At 38.8% G+C, this 21,346-nt stretch overlaps 1 protein-coding gene across 1 annotated transcript in view; it reads left to right on the top strand.

Moving 5' to 3' along the window:
• The window catches only part of CMTM8 (CKLF like MARVEL transmembrane domain containing 8), a 35,664-nt gene extending 18,128 nt beyond the window's left edge, over window positions 1-17,536 (top strand). The window contains exons 2-4 of the mRNA XM_085051180.1: window positions 10,234-10,407; window positions 14,274-14,390; window positions 16,989-17,536. Coding sequence (XP_084907306.1) covers window positions 10,234-10,407; window positions 14,274-14,390; window positions 16,989-17,072 — 375 coding nt within the window. The 3' untranslated portion in view covers window positions 17,073-17,536. The remainder of the gene's footprint in view (window positions 1-10,233; window positions 10,408-14,273; window positions 14,391-16,988) is intronic.
• Window positions 17,537-21,346: the final 3,810 nt, after the last annotated feature.

Here is a 21,346-nt window from a genome sequence, read left to right on the forward strand (position 1 = left end):
CTACTGCCTTTATGGGGACAGGACTGTTTAGAGGACTAACTTGAGTGTTAATTCTCAAAGAAATCAGTTACAACTTCTGCTCAGAACACCAAAATATGTTAATATTTGAATGTTAAACAAAAAATCATTCAACCTTGTAGTTTCACCAATCTTGATGTATAAGTGGGCTTTGGAAAAGAAAAAGCTATTGGAACATGGAATTTATTTGCTAGTTTTAGATCTGAAGGTGTTTGTACTGAATCTTCAAGTTTTTCCTTAAAAAAGCCATCAGCTCTAGAGGCTGCACAAATGCAGCCACTAGGAAACAAAGAAATATGTATCCTGTGCCATGTGTGTCTCTGTGTGACTATTTTGCTTTGTGATTGCTTTAAAATTCACACTTGGAGGCATTGTTAAGTGAAAATTTGCTCAGAAAGTAAATGAAAAGGCAGATTATTTTGTATTTGTTTCTAATATGCTATTACTTTACATTCTCCTCTCTCTGCTGCTGAAGGGCAAAGTGTAGCAGGAATTCCAGTGAGTAATTCCCAGCTCCATGATACTGCAGTGTTTGCTGTAGCAGTACCACTTCACAGTTTCCTGACAGGGCTGGGAGGAGGCATTGAATTTGGAATCAACAAGCATTGCTGCACAATATCAAGGTGTTTCTCTCTAGGAAATTTTAGGTGGTGGAAGAAATCCCAGCCGCAGCCAGGCCTTGCTGCAGTGGAAGGAAAAGGGAGCGGCAGCAGCATTCCTTTGAGTCGCATCCCTCATGATTGTTAGATAAGAGGCCAGGCAGTCTCCTCTCCTTGGTGTTTAGATCCTCTTGTCGACCTTTAAAGATTAAGCGCTGTGGAGGTCACTGCCTTGCAACTGTGTCACCGGGTGCCCTTCTGGAGAGGTGAGCAAGTCGTGCTCAGGACAGGCTGTTTGTCTTCAGTAGCGCCTTGTACCGCCCCTCTTTATTTTCACATTACACTGTGGCCCTGATGGAGCTGCTGATAGCACTAACCAGTGTGCTCCCAGTCAGCTGCAGCAGCTCTGAGCTTGCACGTCGTTCTCCTGACTCCCAATGCACTGTATTCTGCATCAAGGTACTTCTTTCAGGTTATAGAGCATTATGGGGATGGACAAGGCTGTCTTCTGCTGCCTCTTTGTAGATAAAATGATGGGTAGCACGGCAATAGCAAGGGTGCATAAGTTAATATATGCATAGTGTACAGTAACCAATATAAATGACTCTGTGTGTGCAGATCCCCAGGCAAAACACAAGACTGAGTTAGAGTTTACAGGTATAGGTAAGCAGTTCTGTGCTTCTGAATGCAGCCCTCAAACTTTGAAGCATTTAATGTGGAAACTGCCCTGGGACAAGGACCAATCTTTATGCTTTGTACACATTTTAATGACCTGTTAATGATCAACCTCCACTCTACTGAGAAGATGAATTTCATGATGATATAATTCAAGCCAGATTCTTCACAGTTGCTTGAGATTATTTCTTGTAATTCTACTTTAGAAATAAATGTTATATTGATGCAGCTATGTAACCATCTCATCCTATTCTATTGACACTTTTGCATCTTCCCATTCATGGTTGCCAGGGTCTTCTGCAGGAAAGTAAGGAAAGTTTAAACCAGAAGTTAGTAATGGTGGTTGTACTGGATCTGGTCTGTTTAGCCCAGTATTCAGTCTCTTAATAGACATTGATACTAAAAACATTGATACCAAAACTGGGGAGGAGTGTTAGAAGGAGCACGTACTGCAAGCTTTTCTCCTCTGTTACGGTTTTCTAACTTTTAGCAAACTTCACATTTAGGAATTTTGAGTACTGAAGGATGCATCCTGACTATCTTGTATGTATATAATATATACAGACAGGGCTGACCCAGAGTGTGCATGATGTTTCCTGTGGCATTCTGTGATTTGGTTATGTACTGTGGGTTTTCTTCTTCCTTTTGGTTTTGTTTTGTTTTGTTTTTAAAGACCATTTAATTCTGTTTGTTTTTCATCTTTTTATGTGATAATTTAGCTGGATGCTTGTGTTGGAACACAATCTACTAATCTAATCCAACTAATCTTGTGCTGGAACACAATCTACTAAACTAATCTACTCCTTGTTCCCCTCTTTATGCCACCTGCCATTCTGCAGACTTGTGTCATATCTTTCTTTAGTCTCCAACAGAAAATTGTTGTCTTTTTTTCCAGCTTTAACTTTCTTCTCTTGTAGGAGCTGTTCTCTGTGCCTTAAATAATGCAACTGAATCATTTTGTAAATGGTAGGGAGGAATGAGCAGAACATACTCAATGTGTGGGTACACCACTGATTTATAAAGCACTGTGATATGTTCTATTTGGTAGAGGCGTTTTTTACTTTTATTTTTTCCTAAGAGTGTCTAATCTTCCATTGTAACATTTTTGCTGACATTAACAAAATTAACAACCTGAACAAAGTCTTATTTCTTGTTTACCTTTGGAATATCCACTACTCTGCCTCTAGTTATTAATAGAACTTCCTGAGAAACTGTAAGAAATCTGTTGTAGTGATTTCACAATTTCGATGTGGTATCTCTGTGTTTTTCAGATAACATCTCTTGCTTTTTGAATTAAAACTACCTCCTTTAGGGCTGTGTTACTGGTGTTAGCTCTGGTCTCACACATTCCATGCATATTTCTCAGGTGAAGCAACCTTGGAGCACTGCAATATGCTGCTGGGATGGACAGTGTGATTTTCTTACTGACTCCCACTCCTGGGTTATTTTTCTGGGATGGCAGATGCAGTGAGCCGGAGCACCGTGTCACAGAAGACTCCTCATGCATGAACTGCAGTGGAGAAGGAGTACCTTTGTGATTCACTCCTTTTTAGTAGGTGGTAGACTTACTAAGGTGACATGAAATTGGGAGTGCTGCTGCATTTTGCCCAGGTGCTCTTGTCTTTACGCCTGGGCAGCGCTGCAGTATTGCAGTGCCCATTCTGATCAGGAAAATCCCAGTTGCCAGCTGCTAACTGCCTCCCTCTCTCTGCTCTCCCCAATGAGACTTTATAGTTTCTTGGGCACTCCTGCATGCTGGCTCTGCTTCCCGATGTGACTCCTTTTGGAAGTGCCAGCCAATACCCTTATTTACACATGCCATGGCCGGTTCAGTGCATCCTCACTGCATGGCTGCTCTGGATAATGAGCGTCACGATCTGAACACCAGGACCGGCTCTTCCCTACTGCCTCACACGTGAGGAGATCTAGTCCCCAGTTTTTTAGGCAAAGGTGCTCCTGGACTCTTTCCTGAGGGGTTGGGGTAGGTGTGGGAGGACTTCCCTGTTTTGTAGAGCTGTAGGAAAAGCAGCAGAGGTCTGTCAGCCCTTGAAGGGCTTTGTCTGAAGTCTCATTCCGGAATAGGTGTGTTCCCTATTGAATGAAATGTCTGCCAGAAGGCTTTGACCCATTTCAATCTTGGGTCAAGAGGTTTTCTGACATGTCGTAGGATTTGGGCTAAGCTCTTGGGTAAAGGAGTTCAATCTTTAATGAAGACATACTTCTTGAGCACATTTTTGGCATGTGCTACTTCCAGCAGTTTTCTTCCTTAGGAAGTCTGTCCTAAACAACAACTCTGTGGTGGAGGTGGTTCTCAGAAGTTATGGTCAGTATTGCCACTATTTCAAACTCATTTAACCTGAAATGAGGGGTGTGGGCTGGTGCTGCCACAGAGCCAAGAGCATGACAGACATTTTGAAGACTTGTGGGAAGATTCAACACTGAAACTGGTTGCTTGAAAGTAATTAAACAGGTATTCAGAAAATTTTTAGAAATTCTGAAATTTAGAAAATAGAAGAGACTGAATTTTGCACGTTTATTAGGTAGAAGTGTTTTCAAAGCTAGGAGAGACTTGAGACCTGTAGCTTCTACTTAAGTTTTGCACTGTATAAATTATAAAATTGTTACATCCATTATGACCACTGGCATGCTTCTGTGAGCAGCGTGGATTTTAAAATTTTTTTCTAGCCAGGTAAAGCCCTGGAAAATCTCAGCAAAAGCACAGCCTTTTCCCTTATTTGGTGTACAACCTGCAAAACCATGCAAAGGATGTTTTTCTTGCATGTATGTAGAGCCCAAGTTCTCTTCTGTGCATGACTCACTAGAAGATATTCCTGGTGAATCACAAAGCTTTCTTCCATGGTGGAGCTCTTGGCAAGACAAATGCCTCCACCTGCTAATGCCACAGAGTGCTTGTGAAGGAAGAGTGGTGTGCAGTGAGATTGGTAGTGAGGAGGACATGGTAGTGAGTGGCTGATGGCAGCTCATTGTTATATTTTATGTTTAAAAAAAAAAAAAAGTTTGAGACTGGGAAAGAGAAGCAGCAGGATAAGGCAATGTATTGATTAGATTATTGCAGAGCACATTAACAGGGTTCTTGAAATTTCAAAATCACTTAAGGTTCTTATATCTCTAAAAAACATAGCTGGAAATTGTTTTTTAATTTTCTCATCTTTGCATCTTTACTCAGTGTTAATAGTAATATTTTAAGTTTGAATCTTTCAATTTTGAAAACATCACCTTTTCTCTGACTGCAGCAGAAACAATATTTTTACATACTGTATTTCAGTCTGGATTGATTTGATTTATCCAGTAATTGTAGTCTTTTGCCTTATTTTTTTCTTAGACAATTTTCTTTTGTTGTTGTTGTTGTTGTTGTTAGTAGAATGCATTAAGTGTTCTTATTTTGACTAGCTCGTGGATAAACCTACATACGTTGTTGCTGTTGTACCCAGTTTGGAAGTTTAAGTTGCTTTGGGCAGAGACTCTAACTTAGAATTACCCTAGTGAAAGATTTATATATGTATTGCTTAATTTGAGCGTTCCCTTTCGATTTGCAGGGGTTGCATTGTATGGAAATTGCCCTGATGCTACTGCTGGTCAAAGTGCCCCTTTTCTAAAGAAAAAAAAGCAATGATTGTGCTCGCTCTAGTGGCAGAAGGCGGAATTGTTGGATGTCATTTCATGGATGGTGTATGATGGCACAAAAAATCTGATTTAAAGACCTCTTTTAAGTGCGGTGCAAACATTTACTCCATTTAGCCATAGCTGGAAATAAACTGGAAAAAAAAAAAAGAAAGAAAAAAGAAAGAAAAGAATTCTTTATCTATAAATAATCTTCAAAGAAGTCAATAAATCTGTAAAATAATATAATTAAATCTGCCTGTTCTTATGACTGACTGTCCTGGACATGTTTTACAGGAACAGTAGAGGGAAAATGCTCTCTTTCTTCCTCTTTTTCTTCCTCCTTAAAAACCAAACCAGCACCACCACTCTGACAGGTAGCCAAGCGAGAAAAGGATGGAGGTTGAGACATTCATAGGCTGCTTGAGCTGCTGCTGAGATAGCTCCTAACTTCTGATTCAGTAATGAAATTATGCTGTGCAATAATTTAGAATGGTGTCTCTGTCATCTAGTCATAAATCTCCTTTCTTAGGAAGAAGAGGCAAGATGTCTTGCTTTCTCCTTGCTGGATCCTGTCCATGTTTAGGTGGCTTTGCATGCAGCAGGCAATTTGTGCTGCAAATGCACAGTTCTTCTAGTATCCATCTGCCATCATTTTCATCTGTGCCAGTAGCAACTCCCTATAAATCCTGCAGTGCTTATAGTTTCAGGAAGCATCTCTTGGATAAAGGGTAGGAAAAGCTTCAGGCAAGCATGCCAATTTTTTTCTTTTTTTTTCTTTTTTTTTTTAATTTCATGGATCTGTTTTTGTAGATGAGCCTCGGGTTTTTCTTCTTGTCTGTTCTGCTACAATGAGACTTCTTTGTGAAGAAAAGAAATCCTTCTTTTCACAAAGTCCTTCTGTGAAAAGGATGTACACATGTTTTTAACTGTTGCTGAGTTAGCCACTCAGGAAAAATGCTGGAGAATTCTGAACCCTGGCATCACTAGAGAGGAGTTGTTACATCGAAGCCTTTTCAAATGCAAGTTGCAAGCATAAATTTTCTTCTGCAGTTTTTAAGCTACTTCAAAAAGCAAAACTGGGTACACAAATTCAAGCTCACACCTGCTTTCATACCTGCTGACTTGTACCAGTGACACCAGACAAGATTTGTCTCATATACTAACAACAAAGCCTTTTTTTAAATGTGACTAAATTATCCAATACTTTTGAAGTTCTCAACATAGCAGAAAAATTATGGCATTTATTTAAGGCTTTGAATATGCAATTAAGCATCTAATTTTAAACCTGTGCACTCAATAATATTGGACTTTGCCATAAAGTTACTTCCTCTTTATGGTATCTGCCAACTGCTGAAGTATGCGTTAGTGCATTTGACGTATTAATGCATTTTAGTAATGGAGGTACCTGATCAAGCAGCAGCCAAATGACCACAAAATAAATGTCTGAGTTGAAATCAGAGACTGCCATAAACAATGGAAAACTACTTGCCTTTATTGTGCACTGAAATCCCTATTTCCCATCTGACTTGAAAAACTGGACCCAGTTTGTGGAGCCCTTATAGTCTCAGGGCATAGCATCCCATCTCATTGACTATCACATGTGTTATTTTCTTGGGCCTTCTGGATGCTTTTTCCTCCCCCTTTCTCAGGCTCATTTTTTACAGGATAGTAGTATCATGTTCTTGTAATTCTAATAAGCATATTCTGACTTGCTCATAAATTAAAATCAAATACTTAGCTATTACTAATACACTCTAGCCTACCTGGTTATAATGAGATGCAGGCCTTTCCCAGTTCCTGAGTGGAGCTTTCTCCCTTGCCTTTCAGCTGACCTGAAGCAATGAAGTTGGCTGTGCACTGTCTGCACACTGAGTTACTGCAGGCACTCCCCAGCTATTGCTGATCTTGGCTTTCCAGTATTGCCTAGCTATCACTCACTTGCCAGATCCTGTACACTGGATGCTCATTGAGATGGCATTTGAATACAGTCCAGTTTTTCCCAGTGGGGAGGTTTGGTACCAAACCAGGAGGAGAAGTGGCATTCTCAGCTCCAGCGGATACACAAGTGTCACCCAGTTTGTAGTGATCTGTCGAACAGCAAATGTGTCACATTAGGGAGAGTCAGAAAATTATGAGGCAGGCATTTAACACCACAGAAGCAATCTGGGTATTTAACATGCTGAGAATACAGGCTAATCACGGAAGGCTTGTCTAGATGTCTGTATTCCTTTAGCTCCTTAGGTATTTTGTAGATGCTGACGGCCAGTGTGAACTTTAAATCAATTTATTGTGTATGTTTACATATGCAGCGAAACCATTTGCCATATCATTTAACTACATGGAGTGAATTGTTGACCATGAGCTGATCTGACCTTTTCAGGTCTAATCAAGAAATCTGAAATATTATTTTAGCCTGACAGCTCCAGTAATGTGCTGTAAGAGTATCTGGATCTAACTGAAAATGTCAAATGTGCTCTAATATGCAACCCATCAAAGTTACGATGCAGGAACCAGTTAAGAATATAAATCTGTAACATCTGTGGTGCATCTCAATTGCCTGTGTAAGTTGTTCTGCCATTGATACAAGATAGCTAAAAACAGGCATTAAAAGCAATTCTTTGGAATACATGTGAGATGTACAGCCACTTAAATATTAAAATTTTCTTGAAAGAGTGGTGATAACTCCAGGTTAGAATACTACTGGAAAAAACAGGGACCAACACGAATAATACTGCTCTAGTGAATGTCTTGCTAGCTTTATTGTGTGAAAATGTAAGATCAAATGGTCTCATGTAACCTCAGAATTTTCCTTTTTAATTTTAATAATTTGGTGCTTGTGAAGATTTTGAGCTTTTGAGTAATAATCCATTATATAAGCTGAGGTATCCTTATCAGTCTTATCACATTCAGCAGTAAAAATCTTTCATGGTCTTGTTTATTTTATGAAAAAATCTGCTTCTTTTAAAAGCGTTCTCAAAACCAACCCTTAGCAGCAGCATGTTTCATTTCTTTGTCCCATCTTCAAAATTTCTATTCTTTGTATTTCATGAGTTACACAGATCTGGGATAAATCTGCCTTTAATAATTGTTTATCAAGCACAAGATAAATTATTTATTGGTATAATTTCTGGATGATGGATTTAAATTTGTATTAAAGTGGATGGGCATAATGAAAAACAACTCTGTATCCTAAGAAAATGGTATTTTGTTAGCTAAACAGTCTATCAAAATTGTTTAGTTTTAAAACACTTGTTGCACGAAAATTGAGTTGGTTTTTATCTGATTGTGGGTAGTTTATGCAATTTGAGGTGCTATTAACTGAATTGCTGCTATTAGTAAAATGTTGTTGGAAGTAGAATTAAAATGAACTATGGGAAGCATTGCTGAACTGATAACTTTGCATCAAAAATAGTGTTTTTTAAAGTACCCATTTAACGCTATCTGAATTGTTCTTATGAAGCAATGCTGCCCTCCCCTGGTTTGCTGCGAAAAGTAGGAATTTTTATCCCAGTCTGAGACCATTCTAGAGCATCCTACTAAAGAGAAATTAGTGAAAATCCTGGGGGGGGAAATGATCTTAACCAGACCATTATGCACTTTCTCTGTTAAGAGAGAAAAAACGTCCAAAACAAACCATGAAACAGACATTTGTGCAGTGCTTTCATGTACGCATGGTGCAGATGTAGATGAATGTACAAATAATATATATTGAATCTACTGTGAATAACAGCAGAGGGCTGAATTAAGTTTGGGTGGCAGTGTGGAGGATGAATTGAAGACAAAATACACAAATGCAAGGTAGAAGAACCAATTACAACAAACTTTTCTTTAACAGTATTGTCTTGTAAGCATTAATGATAAATCTCTAAACATTATATACATATTCAGTTCTGCAATAGAGAAGTAAATGTGACCATTGCCAGCAGCTTGCTTGGCAATATGATTGGCTCTTGTGCAAATGAAGCTGTAGCAAAACCATCATCTTCTCTCAGGGTCTGTTGATTTCAAAGATATCACCATAGGCTCAGGAAGTCCCTTCACTGCACATTTCTGAGAGCTGAGGAAGGTAGACCAAGGAAATATCAGTGTTGCATGGTCTATTCTTTAATGTATTTCCTCAGATATCAGGTACTAACTGCTGCTGAAGATAGAATATTGGGGCATAAGTTCCTTTAGATTGTCCAGGTATGGCTGTTAAGTGTTAAATGTGTTGCTATTTGCTTTAATTTTGCAATCCTCCCATTTCTTATTGCTAGGCAATTTCACCATAGTCCAGGTAGCAGAAGGAGAAAAGCCTTGTTGCAAATACAAGAATTTTAGTTCCTACAAGTGAGTCCAGTTAAGTGTGTGAGGTGGGCTTCGCTTTTTGTGTTTGTTTGTTTTTAGGGTATAAAATATCACTTCCTTTTAATAGCTAGGATTTTTCTAATTGCTGGACAACTAGCTAAACACACAACTTTTTTTTCCAGTGGCAGATGACTTGACTTTTGTTTTGCTTGCTCTTCATTCCTCTTAATGCATTGGAGATCACCTAACACTAGAGAAACCTGGAGAGAGTATGTTAAAACCTCTGGTTCATGTATTCCTTATGTCTTAGATCTGAACAGATTACCACATGAAAAGGGAGGTTTTTACCCTAGAATGGCTTGCTTGAGGACTTTGCTCGAGTGTGAGTCCCTATCTACTCCTCAGGGTCAAGTCGCTTGGGAGATGTTTTAAGAACTGTGGAATATAATGACATTTCCAACCCGACTTGCTCCTCTCCAGTTACAGTTATATGTTAACAGTGGTGCTGATGTTTTAATACAACCTTTTACAGTAAGCTCTAGGAGTGGTTCTGTGTCTATGGTGCCTGCCAGTCCATAGAGCATGTGTGGACCATTTTGAGCTAGACTCCAACTAGTAAGTTATCTGTGACTGTGGCAGATAGAACCTGATGATCCCAGGGTCTTTCACAGGCTATTGTTTCCAAAGTAACTTTGCTGGCAGCAAAACAGTAGCATTTGCCTTCATGCACAGCAGCAAGTAAGCTATAATAAGCAATCCTTTTGGGAGCCACTGCTAGAATGGCTCCAAAATAATTAAAGGTTGAGCTAAATTAACACATTAGATGCCTTTCCCTCTGTGATACCCTGGCACAGTAAAACCAGTTTTATATGTTCTTTTTTGTTAGATGAGTATTGTGCCAGTGCAGCATCCCAGCTCAGCTCATCAAACGGTTCATGTGAACAGCAGTGGTGTCACTCTAGAACACCTAGAACAAATGTATGAGGTCTGAGACTGTAACAGTTTTCTTTCTTCTCCATAACTTTTGCAGGTGTTGGGGCTGCTGGTGTGGACCCTGATCGCTGGAACAGAATACTTTCTCTATCCAGCCTTTGGCTGGGTGATGTTTGTAGCTGTGTTTTACTGGGTTCTCACCGTCTTCTTTCTGATCATCTACATGACAATGACCTATACCAGGATCCCACAGGTGCCATGGACCATGGTGGTAAATATACTTGTTCTTTGTTGTTTCAGGTTTTCTGGGTTATGAAGAAAATAATATACTGGGGCATTCTCTGTGTGTATTTAACCAACTCTACTTGTGTTCTTTGTAAATTTTTCCCTAATTACTGTGTGGCTGCATACCTGCAGTGTTTAACCTTCATACTACCCAGACACTTTTAAAACACTTTTTCTGTGATGTTTCACCATTTTGTTCAGCGGTTGATGTAGTGACTCGATTTTTAATAATGTGTGTGACTGAAGCTTATGCACAGTGACCTCTTTTTCTCTCTGTAGTGGTTACATCCCATGAAGAATGAGTCTGTTGCTGCCTCTGAGCTAACAGACCTGGCCATATGGCTTAAACAGCAGAAATCCCTACTGGAATCAACACCATGAATTAGAAGCAGGACTTGGGCTCTTAAAACATGAGTCTTCCTCTGCTAAAGTTAAAGCAAAGGTGGTTCAGAGGTAGCAACTCTCTGACAAGCCATATGTAGTCTACTGAGAAAATGGTGCTGAAAACTAGTGTTATATATATGTAAATTATATGCCATGTAATCCTTTGCTTTTTGCTCAAGACTTAAAGCAAATCAGATAAATAGCTACTGTAATTACAGAAAAATTTGACAGGCACTTAAAATTCAGATCCAGTTTTTATGGTTTGAGCAAACCTGGCTAGCTCTAACTCTCAACAGTATATTTTTATATCATTTGCATAACAGACTGGTCTTCAGGATAGTAGATCCTAAAAGTCATTGTCATTTCAGCCAACTGGCTATTTGTGACCCATCTAAGAACCACTATAAATTTTATCTTTGCATTTGTTGGATGCAGTGAGATGCTGTTCTTTTTCCTTTTTTTTTTAACAGCTAAATATTATTGCCTAGAATTCTGTTATTTTTATGATGAAATGTATTTGACTTCTGTGTTGCTAACAGCTTGTTATCAGCTATATTGTGTATGTGACTAAAATTGAATACTAAAATACTCTTCTCTTTTAGTGTTCCCATTTGCTGCTGCAATAAATAGCCAGCTATAGCAATTGCTAATAAGAGCAACCAGGATTACGTTCAGATAGCTTCTCTATTTTCAAGTTTCATAACCAGCAATTACCATTAAGGCTCTAACACTGCTATAGAAATGTTGGATTATTTCAATTACAGCAGTAATGTGTCTGGGTACATTTAAAGGTGTGAGGGTTTTTTTTCGCATTGCATTACATGTAAGTAAAGTACATTCAAAGGGAAAGCATTTTTATATCCATTTGGATAAAGCTTTGGTCATTTCCCTTCTTTCATGAGCTGAATGCTATTATGAGACAACTGCACATAAATGAGTTGCCCCTGATCTATGTGGTAGACAAACTGGAATATTTGATTTGTTTCTATTTCATATTGAGTGCAGTTCTTGCTCTGAGTTCCATATATATTGTAGATGTACATAAATGTAGGTCCAAAAGGTAGTGTCATTTTATATAAAAGGGTCATATAAAGAGAAAATAAATACAAAATAAATAAAAGATTCATTCATTCCAGCTTGTTTTGCCCTAAGGTATTGAAAGAGTTTTTGGGAACAGCCCTTGAATTGTTCCTCTGCTGGTCCTGTTTGGCCAAGAGGAACATTGAGTCTCTTTTCAGAGAGGTATTTTAAAAGTCTTTGTTCAAAAGAGCATGACACACACCTTTTTGATTGAGTTCACACACACCTTTACCCTATTCTCTGAAGAATCCTGAATTTCAGTAGCTGCTAGTTATTGCTCTGCCTCCTTAGGCGACAGTTAGCTGAAACTGTTCCTATTGTATGCAGTATCCAAAATTACATCTGGACCTCTCTGTCATAAATTCACTTTTTGCAGGTTAAGCACATTACCAAATTGCTTAAGATGCTGTTACTTTTACTGCAAATTAACCCAAAGGATGTGCTTCAAAACTGACTCTCCTTAATAGTTCAAGTTTTTTGCTTAAACAATCAATGGAAGCTTTTAAAATCTGGTAAATTTGAATCTAAGAAGCAGATGGTAATTTAGCATGAACCATTTGGTTTGAGTAATATATTGGCAGTAAAGGCCCAATCAGCTTGCATTGCATTCCATCTTCCCCAACAGTGTTATTTCCCAGAGCAGCACTTCTCAGAAATTATGTGCTTTTTTCTTTTCTACATGACAAGATATTGCAGGGATTTGTAGCTTTTCAAGGTAATTGAGTCTTTTTGGAATGGGAAATCTGAAAATAACAACAAATACTCTAGGTAATCAAATTTGGAGTTTCTAAATCAGTGCTTTACAGAACTCACCTACCTGCCAATTGTTGGCACCTCATCCTAAAATTGACAGTTTAATATTTTATTGCTGTAATGCCCAGATAAAACGAGGGGTGAGATCTGTGGATGTGGATAGAGATAGTACCTTTTATTAGACCAACTGATATAGGTGAGATGAGTACCACTCATTTTCAAGTATGTGATTCAAATCTCAAGTGACACTCCTTGGACTCCATCTGAGTGCTGAGGTACTGCCCAGCCCAGTTCCCTGCAGAAGGGTAAGTGGATATTTTCCACTGTTCCTTCTGAACTTCTTTCTTGAGCTGCAGCTCTTTTTTAGATTTTGCTAGAGCTGGTGACAAGTGAATTAAATAGTGAGTAACTGGCATAAATTCCTAGCATCCACTGGGTCACACCATGGGAATGACTAAGTTGGAGCTGTGCCAGTATGGCAACAGTTAGACAACAAGAGCAACAGAGTTAAAGGTTATATTTGGGGGACACTCTGGAGTGCAAACCTGGGACCAGAAACTGAAAGAAGCTGATTACCTACAACATGAGGTCCAGGTCTATATCAGGTTACCAATTACTGCAGTTATAACTAGATGCAAAGCATATCACAGGCATTCCACTTTAACATGGCACCAAATTTGTATGCAGAGTGGAGTTTTGGAGGATTTTTTTTTTTAATAAGAAGAAAGTTCCATGACCAAGTAGTGACAAAGTAAAGGACAAAGTATGAAAATAATGTGTTATAGAAAAACCCTCATATATTTTCTCTTTCATCTTGTTAGACATCTGTTCTCTTTTCCTTTCCTGTTTTTTCTCACATGCAAAAACCAAACAAACTTTTTGTTTGCTCTCTGTAGTGTTATGTGAGGTCACTGTTATCTGCTTTGCTTCTTAGTAATGAACCTAAGTACCCTGAGACATTAATTTTGCCCCTTGGAAGAGAAACTGCAGCACCTGCCAAGAAGGGATCTTGATGATCCATGTAGTCCATTCAGACTGTTCTCCTCCTTGTCTTTACTTGTTTCTTTCTCCTCTCAGAAACAGGGAGAAGGGAAAGGTACTGAGAGATGGAAGAACGCAGCTGAGGAAAAAAATATGTCACCCTCTTTATCTCCTTCAAAAGTGTAGAAAACAAAGTTTTGGAGGCTTTATAAATATTCTTCATATACCAGGAGTTATTGATTCCTATCTTTGTGTGGATTAAAAATGTAATCAAAGTGCAGTTTTGTTTTGTTCTTTTTTTTTTTTTTTAATCTGATAGTATCTTATTCTTACAGCCTAACCCTTAGATTGTGATAATGAAACTGTATCCTTATTTTCACTTTTGGAAAAACCACAGCATACCAACTACAAGAATTTTCTGGATTTAGTGTGATGAAGAGAACAGTTTGTCTAAAATATGGTTTAATATTTATGGAACTTCAAAGCAGTTAAATTTTAGTCTTACAGATAGAAACATGGAAGGAGGTAAAAATAGTTGAGGATGACATTTCTAGTGTACATTGCGTATGTTCAGTGTATTTCAGAAGAGATTTTTGTAATGTTGGAAAACAAATGCCTGTGCATATTAATTACTTATGTTTGTTTTATCAACAGGGTCTGTGTTTTAATGGAAGTGCCTTTGTTTTGTATCTCATTGCTGCCATTGTAGATGCATCTTCAGTTACCAAAGATCTGGACAATCACAATTACAACAGCTGGGCAGCTTCTTCAGTGAGTTCATTTTTTGTTTAAATCAGTTCTATGTCCAATAAAGTTATATCAAATGAAAGCTTGCTGAAAATGTGGGTTGAAGTTGCAGGTGTTCTGATTTTAAAAGGCTGCAGAGTGATACAGGTCACACACAAAACCTACAGGTAGCTGCAACTTAGTTCATAGGTTTTAGAGGTGACTAGAAATTCCACCAGGAGATGACAGTGACATCAGAAAAAGCAGTAAAAGTTTTTAAGATCACACTGATGTTCTCCACCCCTGCCCCCATTTATTACTAGCTCTCAGGCAGAGGTTGGAGCCTGCACATCAGAGTAGACAAAAAAGGTTGCATGAGCATCGAGTCATCTCAATGCACTTGGACAACTTCAAAAGCAACTTAAATGAACTCAACTAACTCTGCATATTTATGGATAAGATGCAGTTAGCTTTCTCTGGGCTGAGCCATACACTACAACACCTTGGGGAAAGCCCTGGAGTGCTGTTGCTGTTTCCACTATGATCTTCCTGTTTTGGCTTCAACTTTTGATAGTCTTTCCTTTGAGCTGTGAGGGCAATGCCTGAAAAGTCATGTAACATGATGAAATCACAAATTAGTCTGACATTACTGTCTTACTACTTAGATTTAGAAATCCAAACAGTCAAAGTGGATGAAAAACAATTTAAAACAAAAAAGGAACAGAAAAGAGCCCTGTCACTTTTTGAGTTAGGTCAGTTACCTAAGTTAAGGGAGTTGTAAATGAACTTTTTGCACGTTGTGGCAACAGTAGTCAAATTCAATTGTATACAGGAATTCCAAATTACTGAGTGTTCATGCTTCTGCAGTTGTCCTCCTGACTATTCACAAATCCTGTGTGGAGCTTATTGTTTATGGCCATGAGCACAGGAACTTGAACACCTGCTCTGTTTTTTTCCGGGGAATTGGATCACTACGTCCCTGTCATTTCATGGTGCTCAGGGTCTTCTCCCCTTGGCAGTTTGTGACTACAGATCTGTTACTCAGCCACTGCAGCTGACAGGAACTTGCTTGCTGCTAGATAAGCTTCCATGCTGATTCAGGGTTTATGCAAAATGCATGAACACTCAGTGTCTCATGGGGTGTTTGGATTCTCTTCTAATACTTCCAAATAATGTTTATCTAATGCAGTGTCTAAATAAACTATTAAATGTGGATTCTTGCTTTCCAAATCCATTAAGGGTTTCATGGATAGAGGATTTAGCAAATAATCCATCCCCAATAGTCATTCTATTAGAAAGATTTTAGATGGAGCTTTTATTTAATAAGAAACAAAATAATTGGAAAAAGAAGAATGCTACAATTCTTTTATTGTAATAAGATTTTATATCATCATCTACAGTTTTTGATGTTAAAGATTAAATTTGCATTAGACAATACTCACCAAGAGCCCTCTGTTGAAAGGCTTAGATTTACTGCCTGGATGAATGCTCAGCAGTGCCTACCCAGGCCAATAATGGCTCATAAGCCAGGAACAACTGTAGAATTGTAAAATGTTTTTAGGCTGGAAGGGACTTCTTGGACGTCATCTAGTCCAACTCTACCCTCCTACAGAAAGGCTAACTCATTTTCCACTTGAGTTTTGAGTGCTTCCAAGAATGACTCTTCCACATAATGTTTGTGAGCCTCTCTTGCCATGTTTGGTTACTCTCACTGTGATTCCACCACCACACCACCCCCCCCAATATCTAATTGAAATTTCCTGTGTTGTAACTTGTGGTTATTCCTTCTTGTCCTATCATTGCTCACCTCTTAGAAAAGCAGTGTTAATCTTATTTGCAGTGACAGCGTTATTTGATTCAGTTACCAGCACAAAACATTCTGGCATTGTCATTAAGACCATGTTAAATATTGTCTATTTTGAGCAACAGGCAGTGATTAACAAGAACTTAAACACTAGTGCTGGATTGGACTTTTATCAGTACAACTGAAATAAATCTAGCCTGCTATGGAAGGTTTATTCTGTTATCAATTTCTGACTAAGTAGTAATATGACAGTGTGGTTACTGTCACTGTTATTTGCACTGAGGAATATCTTTATTCAACAGTAGAGACCCCCTGGAATTGGTGACCTAATCAGTAGTGCTGTTTGAGAGCATATCTGGGCCTGCATTTGGGTTCAGGTTTTCTCAGTAAACAAACCCATTTTGATGCACTGTGTGCCATGCTGAGGCACAGGTGGGCTTTAGGCAATTCCTGGCACATCTCAGCAGGGCAAGAATGTTAGCTTGAGCTCTCATTGTCACACAGAAAATCCCCCAGGCTTTAAAAGCAGCGAGTATTGGATTGGTGGCAGTCCAATGTGTAAGATCCATACTGAGGCAGTATAATGAAGAATTTATTAAAAAAGTTGAAATGTGTCATGTTTTGTCTGCTTCTAGGCCTATATTTCTATGCATAATATAAGCTTGCTTTTACACAGTGTTGACTCTGATGGCCACACAAGTACAAGGGGGTGGGAGCGTGCTATTTTAGTCAGCTGGATATTTTGCTTTTTTCCAAATCCCATAACTATTTTTTTCTTAGAAATTGTGGTTCTCTCAAACATTTTTTTCCTAATCTATTTTTTTCCCCTCTCTCTACAGTTCTTTGCCTTCGTGGTTACCTCCTGCTATGCTGGAAATACCTATTTTAGCTTTATATCCTGGCGATCACGAACTTTGCAGTAAATACTTTGTTAAAGTGAATTTTGTAGAATAAAGTACCTTGAGGATTATTCACTTGATAAAAGCTTGAAAAAGAGGTGAGGAATTTTTGAACATTTCTGTTAGAATTGACACAATATAAACTGAGATCAAACTATTATTTATAATAATGCTGTCTTTAGAGACATCTTAACCCTGACTTTGTACTATATAATAAAATTTCATACTGCTTCTTTTAAAATTAACATGGTATTTTTCTAGACGTTGTATAGTTGTTACTACTAAACCTTTAATAAATCTTACTCAATGTGCCACGTTTGTAAATGTAACTTTTTAAATGTTATAGGTATACTTTTGATACTGAATGCTTCCAAAACTAAGATTGATACTGTATCATTGTTATGTATGAAAAGTGACATTGTGCAGAAAAAACCACCTGAAACTTAAAAATAAATAAATAAATGACCCAACTGTGCATGTTTTGTAAACTGGGAGTAGACGGTTGCTTTTTTAATTTCTTTTTCAGAATATAACATATACTACTAAGAATTCTCACTGATGATCCTGTCAGTTTGCATATTTTAACAGCTTCTCAGATCACGAGTTGCTTTTGGAACCTGTTGGTGTAGGTCTGAAGCTCAAGTCTGAATCTGAAGAAACCTTGTGCCTTGGAACACATTATCTTAACAGGTTTCTCAGATCCAACAGGCTCCAAAGCACGAGCCCAGACAACATCCCTTAGAGCTCAATGCTTAATCTACTGAGGCTATCACAGATCTCTGGCTGAAGGTAACACTTTCTGTTTCTCAGAAGACCGTTTGGTTTTTTTCTCCTCAGATTAGGCTATTAATCTGTTTTATTAAAATTTGGGCTTCTAAATCCTACTAAATTATATAAAGACTAAATCCATAGAAGAATTGTCAAGACAGCAGTGCTAGAAGCAAGGAATTTCTTCCCTTTCCTGTCTACTGGCATCATCTGCAGCTTGTTAGTTTAACAAATGAAGTTGATGCTCGTATTTAAATAACTTTGAATCAAGCATTAGAATGGCAGAATCTGACAAAGTAGATGCCTTTGAAAATTACTTTCAAATACAAATTACCTAAGGATTTTTTTCCCAGGAATTATGTGGAGAGCGAAAGGTTGTGATTATTTTGTGATGTTATTTAAAGTTTCCCTCATTTAAAACTACTGGTGAATCTTTTATTCTTGGATTAAGGAGATTTGAACTGTCTTCCAGTCTTCAAAAGCTTATTTGGATGATAATATATGGCAGTAGAGAAACCTTACTGCTTATAAAAACCTTCTTTATTTGTTCTTGTAACTAAATGGTGTGTGGTTTTTTACGTATGTGCCTTGCAGAAGATTTATCAGCAGACAGCTAATTCTGTTCTCAGTCACATGGTTTTCTTCTTGATTATCTGTCAGTCATAAGATTTCAGTGTAAGGGAAGCCAAGATATTATTTTAAAAACTGTATTTTTCTGCAAATTGCATTTGGCCTACACAACATAGGTCAGACTCTCCACTGCTTGCTAAAATTATCCAGTTGTGAGAAGAAGAATGGCTACCAACTCTGCATTTTATCTACACAGATAAAATGTGTCATTAAAATCCCATAAGCTCTTTTCCCTCGCTGGGGAAAAAAAATCAAAGGCATTGAAATGATCCAAGTGTCAACTGATAAAATGTGACTAGAAATAGAGCCAGAAAACTTCATCAGTGATTTCTCATCAGTAAAAATGCTTCAGTAATAATAGAAATTCTTTCTTAATTGATATTTGAGGTACCTATTTCAACTCCAAAGGATGTGACTGTGTTTGCACAAATATTCCAAGATTTTGTAGTAACTGCAATGGTCTGGTCTAAACTCATAACCCAGAGATCATTTGTGGACAGAGGTGGTAAGAGGGAGTAGAACTAAGAGGAAGTTCTGTGTTTCACTCAGTTTACCAAAAACTGTCATGGCAACTGTGTGTTACATGTCAGAATGAGCCCTTTAATGAAAGGTAAAACTAGATAAGGAATGATTCTGGCAAAATACCTAACTGCTCGCTGTGTCTTCAGAGTTGATCCTCAGGGGAAGATCTGCAGAATGACTTCCAAAGACAAATCTGTAAGCTGAATCCTTAATTCTGAATTAAAAAAAATACATACTAGGCATTGCTTTGCGCTTGGCCTTGATTTTTCCCCCCCATAAACCATAACTTACCTGCCTTATCTTTCCTTTTAGAAAGAAAATTATCTTACTTGCCATGCTCTTTCTCATCTGTCTCATTTCTCATCTCTTGCCCAGATACCAACTGTCTTGTTTTTCAAGTGTTCTGAATATCTAGCTAAAATTGGAGGAATTGGCACAAGCTGAGCATTCCTGCTGAAATTTGCCCCTCCTATTTCAGGCCTGAAGAAAGGCATAAGCACCCAAAAGGTTTTCTTCCAGTTCACTAGTCTTAAATATTGATTTGCAAACTATGAGTCAATGCATTTGTATATTCTAATATTGATAAAGAAGATAAGCTAGCTGTGGTTTATCATCAAACAATTAAGACAAGGTTTGTAGCTGTGAGCATAGTACTCATTAGATTGAAAAAAGCCTTAAAAGAACAACTGGTAAGTGATGAAGTCATTAGTGAAATTCTTAGTACAGATATTGAGAAGAATAAACAAAATGCTAATCAGATTTCAAAATTAAGGTATTTGACATTATAAGTAGCTTGTTTCAGACAGAGTCTCTGAAAAATCTAAGTCACATAAGGGTACTTGATGGCAACTTAGGGCCATTAATTTTCATTCATTAAGGAGCTGTCGGCACCTTTTTTCATCATCATACATGATGCACTTAACAAGACAAAGTAAATAGCATGAGAACTATAATAAAAACTTCAAATGCAGTAGTGTCAGATTGACTTTGTTGCAGTGCTTCACAGAAGACACATGTATTGCTGGGTAGAAAATATGATTGTTATTCTACTTATAGTAATTTAAAGTTGTTTCTGTTTCACTGGCCTGAACTCAGATCAGCAGGGGCCCCAGTCACACACACACTTTCAAAAGAAATAAAGAACTAAAGAAGCTGAACCAGCAGGTAAAACCCCCATATTTCTTAATAGGAAGTGGAGAAGTTACTGGAACCTTCCTCTTCAGGGCTTACAGAAACATATAGCCATGCATGCTTCCGAATGGGAACTGTAAGGTGAAGAGAGATAAAAAAGCAGCTGTTTAAAAACTGAACTATTTTTTTTTCTTTTCTCAGCAGCTAGCGTTTTGCTGTTGTGCAGGTAGCCAGTGTTCTACCTTTGATATCTAATGACATGAGATAAAACGTGGTGGGACAGATTAAACCTTTTATTGCAACTGCAAGCTGGCTTAATAGAAGTTCAGAACTATGTACTGCCTAATCTACTAAGGACCATTGCCCACATTGCCCATTTTGCTCAAGTAAATTGCTTACACTAGGGCCTTGTATGTATTGGGGCTCATCTGGGCTTAGATGTCTTCCCTCCTAGGAAAAATTTAGTTGCTGAAGAACTATTAAATGCTAAATATGAACAGAATGTGCATCCTCAGTGCAGAACAAAGCAGCAGAAGCTGGTGTTACTACTCCAGTGAGTACAAAAGTGGTATATACCCAGCTCAGAGGCCCGCTATTACCTCACTTGTCAGAAACCAGAACAAGTTATTTTTAAACTCGAGGAAATACACAGCTTCCTTTGCTGCGTTTTGTTGCTATCACTGCATGATTTAATTCAAACACTGTGCCTGCTACATACGGACAGTCACTACAGTTTTACCTGTTGCTGCCCATTTAATGCTAATATTTTTTATCTTTAGTGAGATCGAGAATCAGAAGGTTCAGGGGTTTTTTTGGCATGTGCCGTGTGGGAAGGCGCTGTTTGCAGCTGTGCCTCCACAGCGAAGTCCCGGACTAGGTCCCCTCCCAGGGCGCCACCGACAAACTTTGTCGCGCAGCAGGGTTTGTCACTGTCCCCGCTGCCGCGGCCGCTTCGTGCCGAGCTCCCTCCCGGCAGGGCGTCCCACTCCCCGCGTGGAAACCCTCCCTTCGGCCCGTTTCCATGTCACCCAGCTGCACAGCGCGGCCGGCAGGCTGTCCCGCTGCGGCTGCCGCTCCGGGACGGCAGGGGGGAGTGTCCCTGTGCTCCTGCCGCTCCCGGCCGTCCCGGACCCGGCTGTCCCGGACCCTGCTGCCCCGGCTGGGTGCGGCAGCGTCTCCCCCTCGGCAGGGAAAGCCCCGCGGCTCCCCTCGGCCCCTCCCGCCCCGCGGCCGCCAGGGCCGGGAGG

This window comes from Lichenostomus cassidix, chromosome 2 (genome assembly GCF_008360975.1).
Source record: "Lichenostomus cassidix isolate B80296 chromosome 2, HeHo_3.0, whole genome shotgun sequence".
Lineage (NCBI taxonomy): Eukaryota > Metazoa > Chordata > Aves > Passeriformes > Meliphagidae > Lichenostomus > Lichenostomus cassidix.